The sequence below is a fragment of the Muscardinus avellanarius genome (assembly GCF_963383645.1).
Source record: "Muscardinus avellanarius genome assembly, chromosome: 10".
NCBI lineage: Eukaryota > Metazoa > Chordata > Mammalia > Rodentia > Gliridae > Muscardinus > Muscardinus avellanarius.
In genome coordinates this window covers 103,396,625-103,417,864 of record NC_137796.1, presented here as the reverse complement: position 1 = coordinate 103,417,864, position 21,240 = coordinate 103,396,625, and the positions used below count along the sequence as shown (strand labels likewise).

At 42.9% G+C, this 21,240-nt stretch overlaps 1 protein-coding gene across 4 annotated transcripts in view; it reads right to left on the bottom strand.

The window, feature by feature from the left end:
• GSPT1 (G1 to S phase transition 1) overlaps window positions 1–21,240 on the bottom strand; it is a gene marked incomplete at its 5' end in the record, with an annotated part of 41,498 nt that overhangs the window by 867 nt on the left and 19,391 nt on the right. For all 4 annotated transcript variants that reach the window (XM_080704323.1, XM_080704324.1, XM_080704325.1 and 1 more), the window contains 8 exons: window positions 3,180–3,348; window positions 3,486–3,575; window positions 5,253–5,426; window positions 13,661–13,741; window positions 14,802–14,895; window positions 16,559–16,699; window positions 17,106–17,260; window positions 18,587–18,767. In XM_080704323.1, the coding sequence (XP_080560449.1) occupies window positions 3,180–3,348; window positions 3,486–3,575; window positions 5,253–5,426; window positions 13,661–13,741; window positions 14,802–14,895; window positions 16,559–16,699; window positions 17,106–17,260; window positions 18,587–18,767 (1,085 nt within the window). The remainder of the gene's footprint in view (window positions 1–3,179; window positions 3,349–3,485; window positions 3,576–5,252; window positions 5,427–13,660; window positions 13,742–14,801; window positions 14,896–16,558; window positions 16,700–17,105; window positions 17,261–18,586; window positions 18,768–21,240) is intronic.

Here is a 21,240-nt window from a genome sequence, read left to right as displayed (position 1 = left end):
TTATTTTTTTGGGGGGGTACTAGGGATGGAACCCAGGGGCATTCTACCTCTGAGACACTCCCCCAGCCCTACTTTTTTTTATTGTTTATTTTGAAACAGGGTCTCACTGAGTTGCAAAGGACTTCACTAAGTAGCTGAGGCTGTTCGCAAAACACGATCCTCCTGTCTCAGCCTCCCAAATGCTGGGATTACAAGCATATACCACCACACCCAGCTTTATTCTTTATGTTGAAACAAGGTCTCACTAAGTTGAGGGCCTCATTAAGTATCTGAGGCTGGCTGTGAACCTGCGATCCTCCCATCTCAGTCTCGCAAGTACTGGGATTACAAGCGTGTACCACCATACCCGACAATATTTTTAACTTTAACTATTTTAAGACTAGAAAACTTAACATAAAACTTGATCCAATTGAAATCGTCAATTGACATGATAGATCCAATACATTTATGAAAATTTTATTGAATATCCACCAAGTGTCAGGAACTGTTAGTCCGTACTGTGCTCATCCATGGTGGTGAATGGAGTCCCAGAAACTTATTTTAGAGTAAAGCTGCAGAGATGGCTTTGTTTTACAAGAAATTTCTATCTTAAATAAGAGTCTTGTTGGGACACCTGGCATGGTGTCGCACGCCTACAATTCCAGTACTTGGAAGGCTGGGGACGAGGGTGCGACTTGGTGGGAGAGCACTACCTTACCATGAGGAGGGCCTTGGGTTTAGTCCCCAGCAGCACCAGGACATACTTGCTGATGGTGAAAACTGGTATTGGCTTTACCCTAATAATAGATCAATTTAGTTATCCACCAGGATCTGATGAAATCAGGCAGGCAGAAGAAAAGAAATGAATGTAAAAGAGATTTTCCATCCCCAGGCTACCCTTTCCTAAAAGAGAACTTGGACCCACCAAGAGCACCGTGGGCCCGTACCCCTTCCGGTCCACAGGAAGACTACCAGAGGGATGTTCTCACGGGACTCGCTCTAGGCTACATCTTTTCAGCGATGTAAGGATAGGCTTATTTTCTTCTAGCAGCTTTATAGAGCTGCTAAACACGTACCCATGACATTGCTCTAATGAAGTTTAGCGTGTCTGCAGCTTTGTCATCTGCAGCCGCCCCTCGGTGGCCTGATCTACTCTGCTTTGAATTTCTTGGACACCCTGTGGTAGAATTCTAGATGAGGCCTCTGTCTCTCTCACTTAGGTCCTGGGTCCACAGTGCTGCTGCATGTATTGTGCTCCATTCCTTTTTATCGACAATAACACTCCATTATGTAGATAGACTATGTTTTCTTTATGCAAGAATAGGAAATAGTTTTTTTTGGGGGGCGGGTCTGGAGATGGAACCCAGGGGCATTTTATCTCTGAGCTACACCCCCTGCCCTAGTTTTTATTCTTTATTTTGAAACCGGGTCTCACAGAGTTGCAGAGGGCCTCACTAAGTAGCTGAGGCTGTCCACGAACCGTGATCCTCCGGTCTCAGCCTCCCGAATGCTGGGATTACAAGCGTGTGCCACCACGCCCAGCTAGGAAATAGTTTTTATAGCTGCTAAGTAAGACTCACTTTTTGATACTACCTTATACTGTTGGGCATGGTAGAAGGAGAAGGGCGAAAGTAGAATGCTCCTGGGATCAAACCCCAGTACCACACACACACAAAAATTAAAGAGAGCCAGGCGTGAGGGTGCACTCTTGTAATCCCAGCATTCGGGAGGCTGAGACAGGAGGATTGTGATTCGTGGACAGCCTCAACTACTTAGGAAGGCCCTTTGCAACTCAGTGAGACTTTGTTTCAAAGAAAAGAAGGGAAAAAAAAAAATAGGGCTGGGGGTATAGCTCGAAGGTAGGATGCCCCTGGAGGACGTGTGGGGGGTATGATAACCTTATTATTATGGCTATGGTGATAATGCCAGTTAATCAGTAATTTACATAGTAAACGATATTTTTGTTTAAAAATAATAAGCTTTAGCTGGGCATGGTGTAATGCCTGTAATCCCAGTACTTGGGAGGCTGAGATACAAAGATCATAGGTCTCTGCAACTTAGTGAGATCCTGTTTCAAAAAAACAAAAACAAAAACAAAACAAACAAACAGAAAAGAATAGGAAGGGGTACAGCTCAGAGGTAGACTGTAGAATGCCCTGCATTCAATCCCCAGGACCACTAATGAATGAATGAATGATGACCCATAATAAAATGTTTCCTAACAGTCATTTTGTTTTCAAACCAAAGAATTTCATGACCCCAGAAAGAAAATAACCACTTTGCACCACTCAGAGGAAGGCAGAAAACACACAAGAAGGCATGAATATTATACCTCTTAAAAACAAACAAACAAACAAACAAACAAACAAACAGAATCAAATTGGACATGGGGGTGCACACTTGAGTCATAGTACGTGGGAGTACAGGAGGATCACAGGTCTGGGGCTGGCCTATGCAACTTAGTAAGACCCTCAGCAACTCGAAGAGACTCTGTTTTGAAAAAAATAAAAATAAAAGGGCCGCGAGTATAGTTTGGCTAGAGATCGCCAACCACGATCCTCCTGTCTCAGACTGTCAGATGCTGGAACTACAAGCATGCGCCACCACGCCTGGCCAAAGGATTTCATTTCATTATAGAAATGTCTTTACTTATCTGGGTGTGGTGGTGAATGCTTGTAATCCCTGTACTTGGGAGGCTGAGACAGGAGGATGGCAGATTTGAGGAGAGCCTCACCAAGTTAGACTTGTATCAACCTAATGAGACCCTGTTTCCAAAAAAGAAATAAAACCAGGCTGGGCATGGTGGTACACGCTTGTAATTCACGTATTTAAGAGGATCGCGGTTCTCAGAGAGCCTCAGCTACTTAATGCAACTCAGTGAGACCCTGTTTCAAAATAAGGAATAAAAAATAGGGCTGGGGGGTATAGCTCAGAGGTACAATGCCCCTGGGTTCCACCTCCAGAACTGAAAAACAAAAAATCCCAAATTGGCCTGGGTGTAGCTCAAAGACAGAATGCCTGAGTTCAATCCCCAAAACCACAAAAAAGAAAAAAGTCTTTGCTTAATAAATTTAATTGTTCTCTAAATCTGCTAATAAACTCAACTCAAAACACTTATTAAATATTACAGACCATGAGTCCTTTGAACCATGCAATGTGGATTAACCAGATGAAGATTCCGAGCCGGGAAAAGGACTTACCCTCATCTCTTAAGGTAAAGCGCCCCATCTGAGGGAAGTCTTTAAAGGTCTCAAGGCAGATGGTTCCCGCTGTCCTTAAGCGAGCAATGCACACTTGATCTTGTTTCACAAACCGAGGTCGAGTCTTACTTTTCTCTCCTGATTTTTTGTCTACTAAGCAGATTAAGGCCTGTAAGGAAAGGGGGAGACCATCAGGACACTGAGCGCCAGCAATTCTCAGGAGTGTAGACACAGAGGCATCACCACTGCCCCGAAACGTCAAGATCGGACGATCAAATGAACAAAAGCCAACTCTCCTGAACTCACTGTTATCTCCACTTCCTCGATGCAGGTATGAATGTGCAGCACCGCATTGTATCCTGGGCAGATGATGGATTTGTGCTCTATGATCACTATCTGTCAAATAAGAACACAATTCTTATTTCTAAGATGAAAAGGAATCTGCCATTCTAAAGATGTCATAATATCACAAGAATTCATTCAACTTGCTGTCTCACGAACCCGTGATCCTTCTGTCTCAGCCTCCCAAGTACTAGGATTGCAGTGTGCGCCACCACATTCCACTCTGAATTTCAGTATCCTACTCTACTGAAATGGCCAAGTGCTCAGTCAATTTTGAAACTACAGCAAGCTGGGTAAGGTGACCCACACCTGTAACACACACACACACACACACACACACACACACACACACACACAGCTTTATTCTGAGAAGCTTTTCCTTTATTTTCCAAGAAATCAAGCTAACCAGCACCACCCACAAGCTACTCAGCTGTGAGCTTACCATAGCTTTATGCACTTCTTCATAATTAAGGTCTACTAAAAGTAAATAACCTATGTATCCGACATTAGAATCTAGCCTGACTAGTCATCCTTACAACAGTTCTTAGGAATTCTAAGCTGGGCGTGGTGGCATCTCAGCCTCTCACGTTTTGTAGTCCCAGAATGTGGGAGGCTGAGACAGGAGGACCACAGGTTTGAGAATAACCTCAGCAAGTAGTGAGACTCAGGAACCTAGGGAGACATTGTTTCAAAATAAAAATAGAATAGGGCTGGCAGTGTAGCTAAAAGGCAGAAGAGTTCTGGGTTCCAGCTCCAGTGCCCAAACAACCCTCTATTAGCCACAGCAGATCATTTACGCCGTGGCTCTTCTAGGGAGCCCCGGGCACCAGCAAGGTGGAGAAAGCGTGCGACTCCTACCCGCTGGGTGACTTGCTCTCAACGCACACCCAAAGCTATGACTCCCAAGGCACTGTGCTGCAGGCAAAGTGAAGGGCATTTTAAACAAAACTTAAGTCACATCATATGACTGCTAATTACAAATGAAAAGTAGGTATTCTAAATTTTTTTGTGTGTGGTAACAGAAGTAGAACCCAGGGACATTGTACTCCTAGCTACACCCACAGCCCTATTTTTTAGTCGTTTTTATTTTTGAGACAGTCCCACTAAGTTGTGAAGGGCCTCACACAATCCTGCGGTCCCACCTCTCAAATGGTGGGAATGTCCCAGCATTCTAATTTATTTTTTAAAATTTTGAAACAGTATCTAAATTCTGGGAATGTCCTGCTTCTATTTTATTATTTTTTTAAATTTTGAATCAGTGTCTATAAATTCCTGAGGCTAAATTTCTGAAAGCCAGGCACGGTGGCGCACGCACGGTGGCGCGTGCTTGTAATCCCAGCATTCGGGAGGCTGAGACCGGAGGATCGTGGTTCGCGGACAGCCTCAGCTACGTAGTAAGGCTCTCCGCAACTTAGTTGAGATCGGCTTCAAAATAAAGAAAAATCAAAAAAGGGGGTGGGCAGGGTGTGTCGTTGGAGGTTGAATGCTCCTGGGTTCCATTCAGACCCGCAAAAAAAAAAAAAAAAAAAAATCCTGAGGCTGGCATTGAACCTGTAAGCCTCCCAAATCCTGGGATTACAAGCAAGGGCTACCATACCTGGTTTGTTTATATTTCTATTCCCTCAGTATCAGTGAAGTGGCAGGTCACAAGTATTCAGAACAAAGGCACTGGAATTCTAATTTCATTTAGATATTAAACACTCACAACAACAATTACAAAACATAGTTCACCTGTGCATCAAATGTGCGTCCAGAATGACAAAGGTTATTAGGATCACAAAGTATGAATCCTGGAAGAATCTCCTCTTCTTCAATTCCTTTCAGTCTGATTTTGAGGTTTTCACCTGGGGCTACAGAATCAGTTTCTACATCATCAGAAAGTATTCCAAGAACTTCCACGTTGTGCTAAAAAAGAAAAAAAAAAAATCTTCACTGTACCGTACAACATAAATGTAAAATGACCTGAACATCTGTTCACTAAAGATTTATCAGTCAGCTGGCTCCTGCCTCAGCCTCATGAATAGCTGGGGTTCTAAGCATGCACGTCACCTCTTTTTTTTTTTTTTTGTGGTGGTACTGGGGATTGAACTCAGAAGCATTTTATTTCTGAGCTACACCCCCAGCCCTATTTTATTTTTATTTTGAAACAGAGTCTAAGTTGCAGAGACTGGTTCAAACCTGTACTCTTCCTGTCTTAGCCTCTGAAGTGCTGCAATAGCAGGCCTGTGCCATTGTGGCTAGCTTAAACCAATTAAATACTTGGAGTTTAACTTCAGGGATGTGATTTTCATTACTAAGGAATCCCAGAAATTAATAGGTCTATCTCCCATGACTTACCAATTCCAAAATTTAAGTATACATTTATGTTTTATTTATTGGTACTGGGGATTGAACCACAGGCATTTTACCCCAAGATAACCTCCTGCCTTTTATATTTATTATTATTTTGGTGGCACTGAGGATTGAATCTAGAGGTATTTTTAGCTATACCCCCAGCCCTATATTTCAGTTATTACAAGTGTGTACAGCCACACCTGGTTTCAATACTAATCTTAAAAAAGCATATTAAGGCTGGATGTGGTGGTGCATGCTTGTAATCCCAGCATCTGGGAGGTGGAGACCAGAGGACTGCGGTTCGCGGACAGCCTCAGCTATTTAGTAATGCAACCTCTGTGAGACCCTGTTTCAAAAATAAAAAGCCGGGCGTGGCACGCTTGTAATCCCCACGCTTGGGAGGTGGAGGATCACACAGATTCGAAGCCAGCCGCGCTGGCTTAAGAGACCCTGTTTCCAAAAATAAAAAAGTATAAATAGGTCTGGGAGTGTAGCCCGGAAGTAGAAGCGCTTCCAGGAACCCCAGTACCACAAAAAAATAAAAATAAAAAAAAATAAATAAATAAAAAAATAAAAAAAAAATAAAAATAGGGCTGGAGGCACACCCCTGGGTTGCATCTCCAGTACCGCAAAAAAAAAAAAAAAAAAAAAGAAAAAAAAAAGAAAAAAAAAAAGCATACTAGCTGTTTAGCTGTTGAGTACTGGATTCCCTAATGGAAAAGAAAGTAGATAGTTTCACAACACTGTTAGCGCACTAACTGTTGATGCTGAATTCTCGTACGTATGTACCTCTTGCGTCTCTGTTTTAAGTCACTGCCACACCCAGCAAGGGAGGGAGACTAAATGTCAGACCAGGGGCTGCCGTGTTAGAACCAAGAGTTTATCACTCACCTAAAAAAGGCGCAAAAATCAATCTGTATCTTGGAATAATTTTGTTATATATCAAAGCAAAATGAGCAAATATATATATATATATATATATATATTTTTTTTTTTTTGGCAGTACTGGGAATGGAACCCAGGGGCATTCTACCTCAGATATACACCCCAGCGCTCTCTCGCTCTCTCTCTCTCTCTCTCTCTCTCTCTCTCTCTCTCTCTCTCTTTTTTTTGCGGTACTGGAAACTAAGGGGTAGATGGAACTCAGGGGCATTCTACCTTCAAGCTCTACCTCTGCCCTATTTTTTATTTTGAAACAGGGTCTCACTGAGTTGCAAAGGACCTCACTAAGTAGCTGAGGCTGTCTGCAAACCGTGATCTTCCTGTCTCAGCCTCCCAAATGCTGGGATTACATGCGTTCACCACCATGCCTAACTCTCAGCTTTATTTTTTTAGTCTTTATCTTGAAACAAGGTCTCATTAAGTTGCAGAGGGCTGAAGATGTCCTTGATCCTTTTGTCTCAGCCTCCCAAGTACTGGGATTACAAGCAGGTGCTAACACGCCTGGGCTTCCATTAGGAGCACGCTTTTTTTCATTAGCTGCCTGGATCAATAGTTTGTTTGTTTGTTTGTTTTTAAGATTTAAAGAAGTTTATAATAAAGATAGAAATACAGAAAACAGTTACAGCCCCATGCCAAAATGGCATGAGGGGGGAGGGTGGCCCAGGCCAACTCACCACTCCCCTGGATCAAGTTTTTAATAAATTTTTTAAATTATGGAAAAATGAGCCGGTCGTGGTGACTCACGCTTGTAATCCCAGCATTCGGGAGGCTGAGACTGGAGGACTGAGGTTCCTGGACAGCTTCAGCTACTCAGTGAGGCCCTCTGCAACTTAGTGAGACCCTTTTTCAAAATGAAGAATAAAAAAAAAGCCGGGCTTGGCGGCTCACGCTCGTAATCCCCGTGCTTGGGAGGCTGAGACAGGAGGATCACACAAGTTTGAAGCCAGCCTCAGCTGGCTTAAGAGACCCTGTTTCCAAATAAAATATGAAATAGGTCTGGGAGTGTAGCCCCGAGGAGAAGGCCCCTGGGTTCCATCCCCAGGAAAAATGGCCAGGTGTGGTGTAGTACATGCCTGTAATCCCCAGCTCCTGGGAAGGCTGAGTCAAGAGAATCACAGGTTTGAGGCCAGTATAGGCAACTTAATGAGACACTGTTTCAAAATAAAAGATACAGAGACAGGTATCATGGCACAAACTTGTAATCCCATATATGGGAGGCTGAGAGAAGAGGCTCATAGGTTTGCAGGCAACCTCAGCAACATGAGGTTTTCTGTAATTTAGGGAGACTTTGTTTTAAAAATAAAAACTAAAGCTGGGTGTGGTGGCATACGCTTGTAATCCCCGCGCTTGGGAGGCTGAGACAGGAGGATCGCACAGGTTTGAAGCCAGCCTCAGCTACTTGGTGAGGCTCTCAGCAACTTAGTGAGACCCTGTTTCCAAATAAAATAGAAAATAGGTCTGGAAGTATAGCCTGGAGGTAGAAAGCCTCTGGGTTCCTCCCCCAGTACCACCAATATAAATAAATAAATAAATAAAATAAAAACTAAAATAGGACTGGGGGTGTAGCTCGGAGCATCCTTAGGTTTAATTCCCAGTACCACAAAAAATAAAAGGTCTTCTGGGATGTAGCTCAGTGATGATGTACCCCTGGGTTTAATCCTATGTATGTATGTATGTATGTATGTATATATGTATCTACTCTTACACACATGCATAACAAAATATAAAATTTACAATTTTCAGCACTTTTTAGCTTATATTTCAATAGTATTACATTCATGTACACTGTTACGCAGTCTCTAAAACTCTGAACTTTTTTTGTTTAAACATCTCCCCATTCATCCTAGACCATAAAAACCAGTTTCCTTCTACATACAATATTTACTTGTCTTTTTGCAACTGGCTTCTTTCACTTAGTATATTATTATCAAGGTTCTTTCATGCTGTAGCATGTGCAAATCACCTTGTTGTTGTTTTTGCAGTACTAGGAATGGAACCCAGGGGCGCTGTACCTCCGAGCTATACACCCAGCCCTAATTTTTTTTTTTTTGGTGGTACTGGGGTTCCTAGGAACCCTTCTACCTCCAGGCTACACTCCCAGACCTATTTTTATACTTTTTTAAAAATTGGAAACAGGGTCTCTTAAGCCAGCACAGCTAGCTTTGAGCCTGCGCGATTCTCCTGTCTCCGCCTCCCAAGTGCGGGGATTACAAGCATGCGCCACCATGCCTGGCCGTAGCCCTATTTTTTATTCTTTATTTTGAAACAGGGTCTCACTGAGTTGCAAAAGGCCTCACTAAAGTAGTAGCTGAGGCTGTCTGTGAACCGCAACCGTGATCCTCCTGTCTCAGCCTCCCAAATGCTGAGGTTACAAACATGCGCCACCTCGCCTGGTGTATCACCTTCCTTTTTAATGCCAAATGATACTAAACTGTATGCTTGTATCACATTTTTTTTTTGGGGGTGGTACTGGGGATGGAACCCATGGCCTTCTACCTCTGGGCTACACTCCAAGACCTATTTTATATTTTACTTGGACACAGGGTCTCACTACGTGGCTGAGAGCCTCACTAAGTAGCTGAGGCTGGCTTTGAACCTGTGCGATCCTCCTGTCTCATTCTCCCAAGTACTGGGATTACAAGCATGCGCCACCAAGCCGGGCCGTTTGTATCACATTTTCTTTATCCATTTATCCACAGTCAGATTGCTTCCATCTTTTGGCTATTGTGGAGTAGTTATGAACATGATTATACAATTATCTGTGACTCTGCTTCCAATCTTTTGGGTATATATGCAGAAACAGTACTGCTGGACCATGTAGAAATACTATTTAATTCTCTGAGGAACTGCTACACTGCTCTCCAAAGCAGCTGCACAATCTCAGACTGACAACAACAGTGCACGCAGGTTCTGACTTCTCCGCCCTCAACACTCCACTGCGTTTCTGTTCTGCTCTGATTACCATTTCCCTAAGTGAGTGGCAGTACTAAGCATCTTTCATGTGCATGCCAGCCACCTGGACTTCTTGGTAGAAAGGTCTACCTATCTTTGCCCAGTTGTGAATCAGGCTGTTTTGGTTTATTGTTACTGCCTTTTACAAGTTCTCTATATATTCTGGATATTGACTTCTTACCACATATACTATTTGCAGAAGCTTCTGCTAATTCTGTAGGATGCCTTATGCATTCATTTTAATGTAGTCAGGCATCTATGTTTTTAAAAACATTCTACTTCTATTCCACTGAGACTAAGAAGCAATAAGCTAAACTAAATTTTGTTTGTGGTACTGGGGACTGAACCTAATGGTATTCTACCTTTGAACTACAACCTCCATCCTTTTTACTTTGAAACAGTCTTACTAAATTGCTACAGCTAGCCTCCAACCAGTGATCCTTTTTTTGGGGGGGGGGGGGCGGTCTGGGGATGGAACCCAGAGGCATTCGACCTCCGAGCTACATCTACTGCCGTATTTTTTATTCCTTATTTTGAAACCGAGTCTGGGTTGCAGAGAACCTCACTAAGTAGCTGAGGCTGTCTGCGAACCCCGATCCTCTGCTCTCAGCGTCCTGAATGCTGGGATTACAATCGTGCGCCACCACACCCAGCACCAGTGATCTTTCTGTCTCAATCTCCCAAGCATTGGATTACAGGTGTGTACCACCATGCTTGGCTGAAACTAAAAAAAAAATTTTTTTTGGTGGTACTGGGGATTGAACCCATGGGCATTCCTACCTCCAACCTACACCCCCAGCCCTATTTTATATTTATTTTGAAACAGGTCTGAGTTGCAAAGGGCCTCACTAAGTAACTGGGGCTGTGCTCAAACTCTGATCCTCTTGTCTCTGCCTCCCAAATGCTGGAATTACAAGTGTGCACCACCATGCACGACTTTAAACTAAATTTTAAGGTTTAGCAATTCTAGGACACTTCCACCTGCCTAGAAATTAGTATAGAGTCAGCTTCCACAGAGAACTGCCAGTTCCTCTGTACTAGTCACTAAGGCCCCTCACCTGCAGATATACTAGGCACTTGCCAGTATTTTTTGTTTTGGTAAAATACATGCAACATGACTTTTATCTTTTTAAGCCATTTTACAGTATTAATTCAATGCCATCTAGTATATATCTGCAATGTTGTACAACCATTACCACTATCTAGTTCCAAAACACCTTCATCCCCCCAAAAGAGAATCCTGTAGGCAGTTAGCAGCCACTCCCCACCCGCCCAGCCTCTTGCAACCACCAATCCACCTCCCTTTCTTCACGACTTTGCCACAGCTCTACAGACCTGAGGAAATACTAAAATCTGCCCATTATTCTCATTCAGTTGTTAGCCGTCAGGTTGCCATGTTAAAAAAAAAAAAAAAGTAGGCTTTAAAAGAGAAACCCCAGAGTAGTGTGTTTTGGTGGTGCTGGGATTGAACCCAGGGCTTCTCTACCACTGAGCTATTTTCCCTGCCCTTTCTATTTTGCCTTTTGAAACCGAGTCTCAATAAGTCGCCCAGGCTGACCCCAAGCTTGCAATTCTTTTGTCTCAGGCTCTCAAGCAGCTGGGATTATAGGTGGGCAAAACCATGTCTGGCCACCAAAGTCCAATTTAGAGGAGCTAATTATACCCAAGTATCACTCTGGCAACGGATACATCTCCATGTCTAATTCACAGAGCCTACAATGAGCGTCATACAACAATCTCTATTAGAAGGTCCTGACAAGCCAGGCGTGGTGGCCACGCTTGTAATCCCAGCATTTGGGAGTCTGAGATCAGAGGATCACGGTTTGCGGCCAGACTCAGCTACCCAGTGAGGCCCTCCGCAACTTAGTGAGACCCTGTTTCAAAATAAAAAATTGGACAAGGGGTGTAGTTCGGAGGTCAAATGCCCCTGGGTTCCATCCCAGCCCCGTGGGGGGAAAAAAGAAAAAGAAAAAGAAAAGAAAGAGAAAAGAAAAAGAAGGTCTCGACAACTCAAGTCAATGTCCCCACATAAGCAACGTTTTTAAACATGTTGAAACCCAATCTCTGGAAAACAGGAAGTTGTTAGCAACATGTCCTGTGCAAAAATCAACAAATAGGCCACCAGGAAAAAAAAAAAGAAAAAAAAAAAAGGAGTAATTTCCAGTGATTTTGCATATTTTAATGAAACTCCAACAATGAAGAAATTACATGCCGGGCGTGGTGGTGCAAATTTGTAATCCCAGCATTCTGGGAGGCAGAGACTGGAGGATCGCAGCTCACGGCAGCCTCAGCTACTTAGCGAAGCCCTTTACAACTCAGTGAGACCCTGTTTCAAAAATACAAAGACTAAAAAAGTAAGGCTAGGGGTGTACCTCGGAGGTACAATGCCCCTGGATTTCATCCCCAGTACCACACACACAAAAGAAATTCCAATAAGATAGCCAGGTGTGGTGGCGCGCGATTGTAATCTCAGTACTTGGGAGGCTAAGAAAGGAGGAGCACAGATGTTGAAGCCTCAGCTGCTTAGTGACGTGAGGCCCTTTGTTATGAGGTGAGACCCTGTTTCAAAGTAAAGAATGAAAAACTGGGCTGGGGTGTAGCTCTAAGGTAGAACGCCCCTGGGTTCCATCTCCAGTTCTGCAAAAAGTAAGAAGGGCTTAACCCCTTACGTCCCAAGCTTTCAATTCTGTACACACAATATTCAAGTATTAATTCAAGGTTACCATAAGTGGTATATCTGTTGCTCAATCTACAGGTCTGCAACATCTGGAACACTGGGACAAATGGACAAGACCCACTTGGAATAGAGGCAAATTTTGAGCTCTCAATTTCAAAGTACAGCCTAAGTTGGGTGTGGTGGCACATGCCTGTAATCCCAGCGCTTGGGGGGCTGCGACAGGACAGCTGGCTCAAGACCGGTCTCTCAACAACTTAGCAATACTCTCAGCAACCTAGCAAGAGCCCATTAGCGGGCATGGTGGCGCAGACCTGTAATCGCAGTACTTGGGAGGCAGAGACAGAAGCATCGCAAGTCTGAGGACAGCCTCAGCCAGTAGTGAGACTCTCATCAACCTAGCAAGACCTTGTTTTCCAAATAAGAAATAAAATAGGGCCCGGGGGGGGGGGGTAGCTTGAAGGTAGACTGCCTCTGCATCCAATCCCCAGGACCAGAGAGAGAGAGAGAGAGAGAGAAAGAGAGAAGGAGCGGAGGGAGCGCATGTTTCACGACAAAAATATTTAATGAGGAGGGGGGTGTGGCTTGAAGGTAAAGTGCCCCTGGGTTCAATCCCTGTTTTGAAAAATAAATAAATAAATAAATAAACCCACCACCAACAAAAACGCCAACAACAACAAAAAACAGCTAAGGGCAACCACATCTGCAGGGTGTGGTGGTGCAGGCTTGAAATGCTGAGACAGGAAGATCACGGGTTCAAAGCCAGCTCCAGCAATTTAGTGAGGCTCTCAGCAACCTAGTGAGACCCAGGCTGGGGTGTAGCCTGAAGGTGGGATGCCTCTGGGTTCAATCCTTAGTCACACAGACACACCTTGTATTATTTTACAATATCTAACCGATCTGTGCACAAAAGAAAGCTTACTGGACCGTAGTACAACGTGGCTTCCTTCCTGGATCTCAGGAATGCATTCTGTTACCCGAAGCAAGCCACTTAGCCTATAAAGTAATGGGACGACGGTCTCCTTCACTCTGCATCTTAGCTCTGACATGGTGCTACCACTGAGCCCTCCATTTGCCACTGAGTAACAAAAACCCGTCCTTTCTCTAAGTTCATTTATATAATGTAACCCAAAAGTTAGTTTGTTTTCATGAATATCCCTAAGCCTTTGAAAAGCTCTAGCTCCTTACCAGTGTTTCCTAGAGGGTCTAAATGGCAAAGAGCACTGCCAGCTCTTACCTTATTTGGCATCATCACGAGCTGCTGGCCTTTACAAATGGACCCCGATTCCAGCTTTCCCAGGACCACAGTGCCCATATCCTGTCCAAATATAAAACAAAAATCAAGTTTCACACTTTTTTGCTGTTCTGCAGCAGGTGGCAAGCACAAAGTAAAAATCTATAGGGCTTATCAAGATCCAAATTGTTTGCACAACCAGAGGTTCTCTTGATCTCTAAGCCGATTTTCTCATGTCTAAATAAATAATAAAAAGAAATAATAAAAAGAAACTTGTTCAAGAACTTTGGAATGAAGCTAAGGACAAAATATTTAGGGATGGCAAAACATTACATGAACTGATAACTATAAAATTATAAAAATCAAGTTGACAATCCAGCTAAAAACAAATTTTTATAAAGATTAATATCTAAAGAGAGGCTGGGAGCCAGGCATGGTGGTGCACGCTTGTAATCCCCGCGCTTGGGAGGCTGAGACAGGAGGATTGCGCAGGTTCAAAGCCAGCCTCAGCTACTTAGTAAGGCTCTCAGCAACTTAGTGAGACCCTGTTTCCAAATAAAATATAAAATAGGTCTGGGAGTATAGCCCGGAGGTAGAAAGCCTCTGGGTTCCACCTCCAGTACCACAAAAAAAATAAAATAAATAAAATAAATAATAATAATAAATAAATAAATAAATAAATAAATAAATAAATAGAGGCTGGGATTGTGGCTTGGTAGTAGAGAACTTCTAACATGCACAAAGCCCTGGGCTGGATCGCTAGCACAGAAAACCAAAAAGCAAAACCAAAGACTAACACTAGTGCTAGAGGAGCTACAATAAAACTAGCACTCTTAAGAATTATAAAGTTATAGCATAATATTTCTGCAAGGCTATTTGCCAAAATCTGTCAACTTTAACATGAAAATCCTTTGAGCCCAGCTGTTTCACCCGTACAAGTTTACTAAGAAATGATCATTGACTTACTGTGAGACAACAGAAATAAGCTAAATTTGCTGAGTAAATCATGCTTTATCTATATCACAAACTAATCTGCAGCATTAAAAAAGATGTCATATTGTTAATGAAACTGTTTCATAATTAGAAATAAAACACAAAACAATGATTTCGCCGCCCATAAAACAGTATTTAGTATTTTGGGTACCTTGTACTTATCCACAATTGGCAGCCTGATTGGTCCATCAACTGATCTATTGAAGTTTGGTAAATTATCCAGATACGGAATAAATGGTAATCCACTGAGAATGTAACAATATGCATTAAAGAGAGTAACACAAATACCAAAACTTTTATAAGTTACCTTACTATACTTAAACAGAAAATATGGTCACAACATTTTCATTCTACCTATTTTTTACTAGCCCACATGTTATAAATTGATTAGCCTACCCCATTACTTGAAGGGTAAGACAGGAAGATTGCAGGTTTGCAGCTAGTCTCAGTAGTTTGTGAGGCCCCTGCAACTTAGTGAGAACTTATTTCAAAATAAAGAATAAAATAGGGCTGTGCGAGCCGGGCATGGTGGCTAACGCTTGTAATCCCCGCGCTTGGGAGGCTGAGACAGGAGAATCGCACAGGTCTGAAGCCAGCCTCAGCAACTCAGTGAGACCCTGTTTCCAAATAAAATATAAAAGAGGTCTGGGAGTATAGCCTGGAGGTAGAAAGCATCGGGGTTCCACCCCCAGTACCACCACCAAAAAAAAAAAAAAAAAAAAAAAGTGGGGGGGGGGCTGTGCGTGTAGCTCGGGGGTAGTATGCCCCTAGCTTCAATCCCTAGTACCACAAAAAAAGATTGATTACCCTATTATCTAAATATTATGTACTCAAATAATTTAATTCTTTTTTTTGGTTGTACTGGGGATGGAACGCTGGGGCTACCTCTGACCTTTACTCTCAGACCTATTTTATATTTTATTTGGTAACAGGGTCTCACTATTGACGAGAGCCTCACTAAGTAGCTGAGGCTGGCTTCGAACCTGGGTGATGCTTCTGTCTCAGCCTCCCAAGTACTGGGATTATAAGCATGCGCCACTACACCCAGCAGGAATTTAATTCTCATTAACTCTGAAATCAAGATTTCATAAAAGGAGCCAGACATGGTGGTGCAAGTCTGTAATCTCAATACTTGGGAGGCTGAGAGAGGTGGACTGCAGGTTTGAGAAAAGCCTAAACAATTTAGTGAAACTTTTAGTCACCTAGTGAGCCTATTTGAAAAAAATACATCAGAGATAGAATGCGCCTGAGTTCAATCCCCAATACAAAAAACAAAAAAAAAAAAAAAAGAGAAAAGAGAAAGAAATGAAAAAAATTCCATTAGATAATTTCTCTTTTATTTGGACTGGAAAATTAAATATCATTCAGCTGCCTGTTTTACAGAAATTAATTACAAGTGAAACTAACATTCATACGGGAATTCGAGAGACTAAGAATCGCCAACACAGGGTTAGGGATTTACTAGGTCAGTGGTAGAGCCCATGCCTAGCATATGTGAGGCAGCAGAGTTGATTTATCACTCCAGAAAAAAGAAGAGTCCAAAACAACCTAGAAAAGAGCAAAATTCAAAACCCACATTTTCGCCGGGCATGCTGGTGGACTCTTGTAATCCCCGTGCTTCGGAGGCTGAGACAGGAGGATCGCACAGGTTCGAAGCCAGCCTCAGCTACTTAGTGAGGCTCTCAGCAACTTAGTGAGACCCCGTTTCCAAATAAAGTAGAAAATAGGTCTGGGAGTGTAGCCCAGAGGTAGAAAAGCCCTTGGGTTTCACCCCCAGCACCACACACACACACACACACACACACACACACACACACATACACACACGCACACACACACACACACACACACACACACACGCACACACACACACACCCACACACACACCCACGCGCCAAGGTTACTTACGTGTACCAAGGACAGAAATCTGACTGTTCTTTCAGATTTGCCCCGGTCAGTCCTGAGCAGGGCATGAAGTGAATATCCTTTTTGGGATTGAAGCCAACTTTTTTCAAAAATGGCACTAGTTTCTCTTTACACTCTTCATATCTGTGAATAGTTATAAATAACTCAATTATTTTCATTTTTATTTTCATGTGGTACTGGGGATGGAACCCAGGGGTGTTCTACCTCTGAGAGACACACCCAGCCCTATTTCTTATTCTTTATTTTGAAGGAGAGTCTTACTGCGTTGCAAAGCGCCTCACAAAGGAGCTGAGGCTGGCTTCGAACCTGCGCAATCTTCCTGCCTCAGCCTCCCAAATGCTGGGATTACAAGTGTGCGCCCCCACGCCCGGTTTAAGAACTCAATTTAATGTCAATCTAATGAACTCTAGTTTTATTAGTAAACAATGTTTAGAAAAAAACTTCGGAAATATGTATACAACGCAAAACAATCCCTTATTTTACCACCATGTCTATTTAAAAACCCAGTAAGACTGCTATCTAAACTCACCTCTCATTGCTCCAATTTACTGTGGGGTCATCCATCTTATTAATAAGCACAATTAAGTGTTTTACACCTGCTGTCTTTGCCAACATTGCATGTTCTCTTGTTTGTCCTCCTTTTTCAAATCCAGTTTCAAACTCTCCTTTCCTGGCTGAGATTACCTATTCCAAAAGATCAAGTAACTTATTCTTACACATCCAGGCGCACTCTTCTAGGATGAAAACGTTTTCCCTTCATTCATATCAGAAGCAAGATAATAAAAGCACTTAGCATGTGGGAAGACCCTCAGCTTAATTCCCAGAACCACATCAAAAACAAACCACCACTTGTATGAGCAGCACCAATGCACTGCCACACTGGGAACGACCCAAGGCTTTAATGAACAGATGGTTCCTGGACATGGGATGCATGTCTGTGTTCGTAGTACTTGGGAGGCTGAGACAGGAGGATCACAGCTTTTAGGCCAGCCTCAGCAATATAGCAAGACCATTTTAAAACCAAAAGCAAAGCCAGGTGTGGTGGTACACACTTGTAATCCTAGTACTTGGGAGGCTGAGACAGGAGGATCGCACAGGCTCTCAGCCAGCCTGATACTTAGTGAGGCTCTCAGCAACTTAGTGAGACCCTGTTTCCAAATAAAATATATTAAAAAAAAAAAACAAAACAAAACAAAAAACAGGTCTGGAAGCGTAGCCTGGAGGCAGAAAGCTCCTGGGTTCCACCCCAGTATGAGGGAGCTGGGGGTGGCCAAGTGTGGCGCGCGTGTGATCCCAGCACTTGGGAGACTGAGCCAAGAGTATCACAGGTTCATGGCCAGCCTCAGCTGCTCAGTGAGGCCATCTCCAACTTAGTGACACTCTGCTTCAAAATAAAGAATAAAAAATAGGGCTGGGGATGTAGTTCAGAGGGAGAATGCCCCTGAGTTCAATCTTCTGTACTGCAAACAAACAAAAGAAAAGGGCTGGGTTCAACCCCAGTACCACACAAACAAAGAAATAAGTGGTTTGAGTATTCATTCCTGGTGGGCCTGGCATTTAATAGATACTTATAAGTAGACACTTATAAGTAGAAATGAGAGAAAAAAAGTATTTCAGAAGTAAATTACAAGCCTGGCATGGTAGAGGCTGAGAAAGGAGGATTTCAGGTTTGAGGACAGTTGTTGAAAGTAGTGAGACTCCCATCAACCTAGTAAGACCGCCCCCCCCCCAAAAAAAAAAATCAGGCTGGGCTGTAGCTCAGATGTAGAATGCTCCTGACTTCCATCCCCAGTGCCACAAACCCCAGCACCACAAAAACAAAACAAAAAAAGAAGTAAATTACAAAGACTTCTTGGGCAAATTAGTGTAACAAGTGAAAACTGTAACTGTGTACATTATCATAGTTCATTGCAACAGACATTTTAACTCTTCAAAGGTAAATTCAAATATTTAAGAGGCAGGTGGGCTGCTAATGAACACACCAAGATGGACTGGAAAGGTCTTTCTTACCAGCACAGCCAAGTCGGCTTGAGAGGCACCGCCAATCATGTTCGGGACAAAGCTCTTGTGGCCAGGGGCATCTAGGATTGTGAAATGCTTCTTTTCCGTTTCAAAATAGGCACGGCCCACTTCTACTGTTTTACCTTTGTCCCGTTCTTCCTGATTCGTGTCTAAGGCCCATGATAAGTACCTGCAGGGATTTTTAAAATAACAGTGCTTCTAAGAACACGAGATTATCCTTAAATAGTCTTCTGCTCCTACCATTAAACATACAATTGATGACATACAGCTTTGTGTCCCATCACACATGTCATAAACATGGCTGGTGGAAATGAAAAGTAAAAGAGGAATCACAGCATGAAAGCACACATGTGGAATCCCAGCTACTGGGGAGGCTGAGGCAGGAGAACTGCAAGTTCACGGCCAGCCTAGGCAGCTGGGCAAGACTCAGTATGTCGGGCATGGTGATGCACGCTTGTAATCCCAGCATTTGGGAGGCAGAGACAGGAGGATCCTGGTTCACGGCCAGCCTTAGCTACTTATGTAGCAACTCAGTGAGACCCTGTTTCAAAATAAAGAATAAAAAATAGGGTTGGTCGTGTAGCTTGGAGATAGAATGCCCCCTGGATTCCCTCCCACAAAAAAAAAAAAAAAAAAAAAAAAGACTCAAGATAAAAAGCAAGTCTAAAAATACAAAACAAAAAGGGCTAGGAAAGCCGGGCGTGGTGGCTCATGCTTGTAATCCCAGCATTTGGGAGGCTGAGACCTGAGGATCGCGGTTCGCAGACAACCTCAGTTACTTAGTGAGGCCCTCTGCAACTTAGTGAGACACAGTTTCAAAATAAAGAATTAAAAAAGTTGGGCAGGGGCTGTAGCTCAGAGGTTGAATGCCCCTGGGTTCCATCCCCAGACCTGCAAACAAAAAAAGAAAAAAGGCTAGGAATGTAGCTACAAGGTGGGGGGGGGGCTTGCTTAGCACACTTGAAGCCCTGAATTAAATTCCCAAAAGCAAAACAATAAAATAAAATGTGTGCTATTGTGATGCAAATAAAATTTTAACATATGTCCTCAATTATATATTCCATAAGCAAACATTATTATTTTTTCTTGTAGTATTGGGGATTGAACCCAGGGGAATTCTACTTCTGAGCTATACCCAGCCCTATATTTTCTTCTTTATTTTGAAATAGGGTCTCACAAAGTTGTGTCAAGCTGAGGCTGGCAGTGAACCTGCGATCCTCCTGTCTCAGCCTCCCATGTACTGGGATTACAAGCGTGTGCCACAACACCTGACTAGCAAACATTATTATTATTAATTTTTTTGATGGTACTGGGGTTCCTGGAAACCCTTCTACCTCCAGGCTACACTCCCAGACCCATTTTATACCTTTTTATTTTTGAAACAGGATCTCTTAAGCCAGCGCGGCTGGCTTTGAACCTGCGTGATCCTCCGGTCTCTGCCTCCCACCAAGCGCGGGGATTACAAGTGTGCGCCACCACACCCAGCTGCAAACATTTTTTAAAGTATGTTGCCAGCTATACATGGTAGCACATGCTTGTAAATCCCAGTACTTAAGAGGCTGAGACAGGATGACCACAGGTTTGCAGCCAGATTCAGCTACTTAGCAAGGCCCTCTTTCAAAACAAAAAATAAAGCAGGGCTGGGGATGTAGTTCGCAAGGTACAATGTTCCTGGATTCAATCCTCAGTACTGCCCCAACCCACACACAAGATAAAAGTAAAAAAAATAGAAAGACTACTTAGTACCAATGCCAGTAAGATAGAGTGAAGTAATTATCTCCTTTATATTTCATTTTTAAAATCATCTGGCACAACTGGCGCATGCTTGTGATCCCAGCGCTTAGGAGGCTGAGACAGGAGGATCGCATAGGTTTGAAGCCAGCCTCAGCTACTTTGTGAAGTTCTCAGCAACTTAGTGAGACCTTGTTTCCAAACAGAGTATAAAAAAGGTCTGGGAGTATAGCCCAGAATTAGAAAAGCCCCTGGGTTACTCCCAGTACCATAAAAAAGGGAAAGAAAATAAAAAATTATCTGGCATAATGAAGAACCCAAATAATGATTGTAAAAAATAAGGGTATTTTTCAAAAGTCCACCAACCAACCCATCATGTGGCAGCACTGATTACTTGCTAAAAAATATTTCAATATTATTATTATTATTATTATTTTTGCAGTACCAGGGATTGAACGCAGGGGCATCTACTTATAGAAACTCCCACCTCTATTTTTTCTTCTTAATTTTGAAACAGGGTCTCAATAAATTACAAAGGATGTCACTAAGCAGCTGAAGCTGGCCTCCAATTCTCCTGGCCTCAGTCTCCCAAGTACTGGGATTACAAGTGTGCACCACCATGCCTGGCTTTAATTCTTTATTTTGAAACAAGGTCTCACTAAGTTGCAGAGGGCCTCACTAAGTAGCTGAGGCTGTCCCTGAACCACAATCCTCCTGTCTCAGCCTCCCAAACACTGGGATTATAGGTTTGTGCCACCATGCCTAGCTTCTTTTGACTATTTATATTACGATGGCATCATCTCCTATGTACAGCTCTGTTTCCTGCTTCCTCCTCAAATGCCACTGCACCTAAGTTCTACTCCTACTTATAAATCCTATAAATGTAATTTAGTGGTTACATAATGAATGAT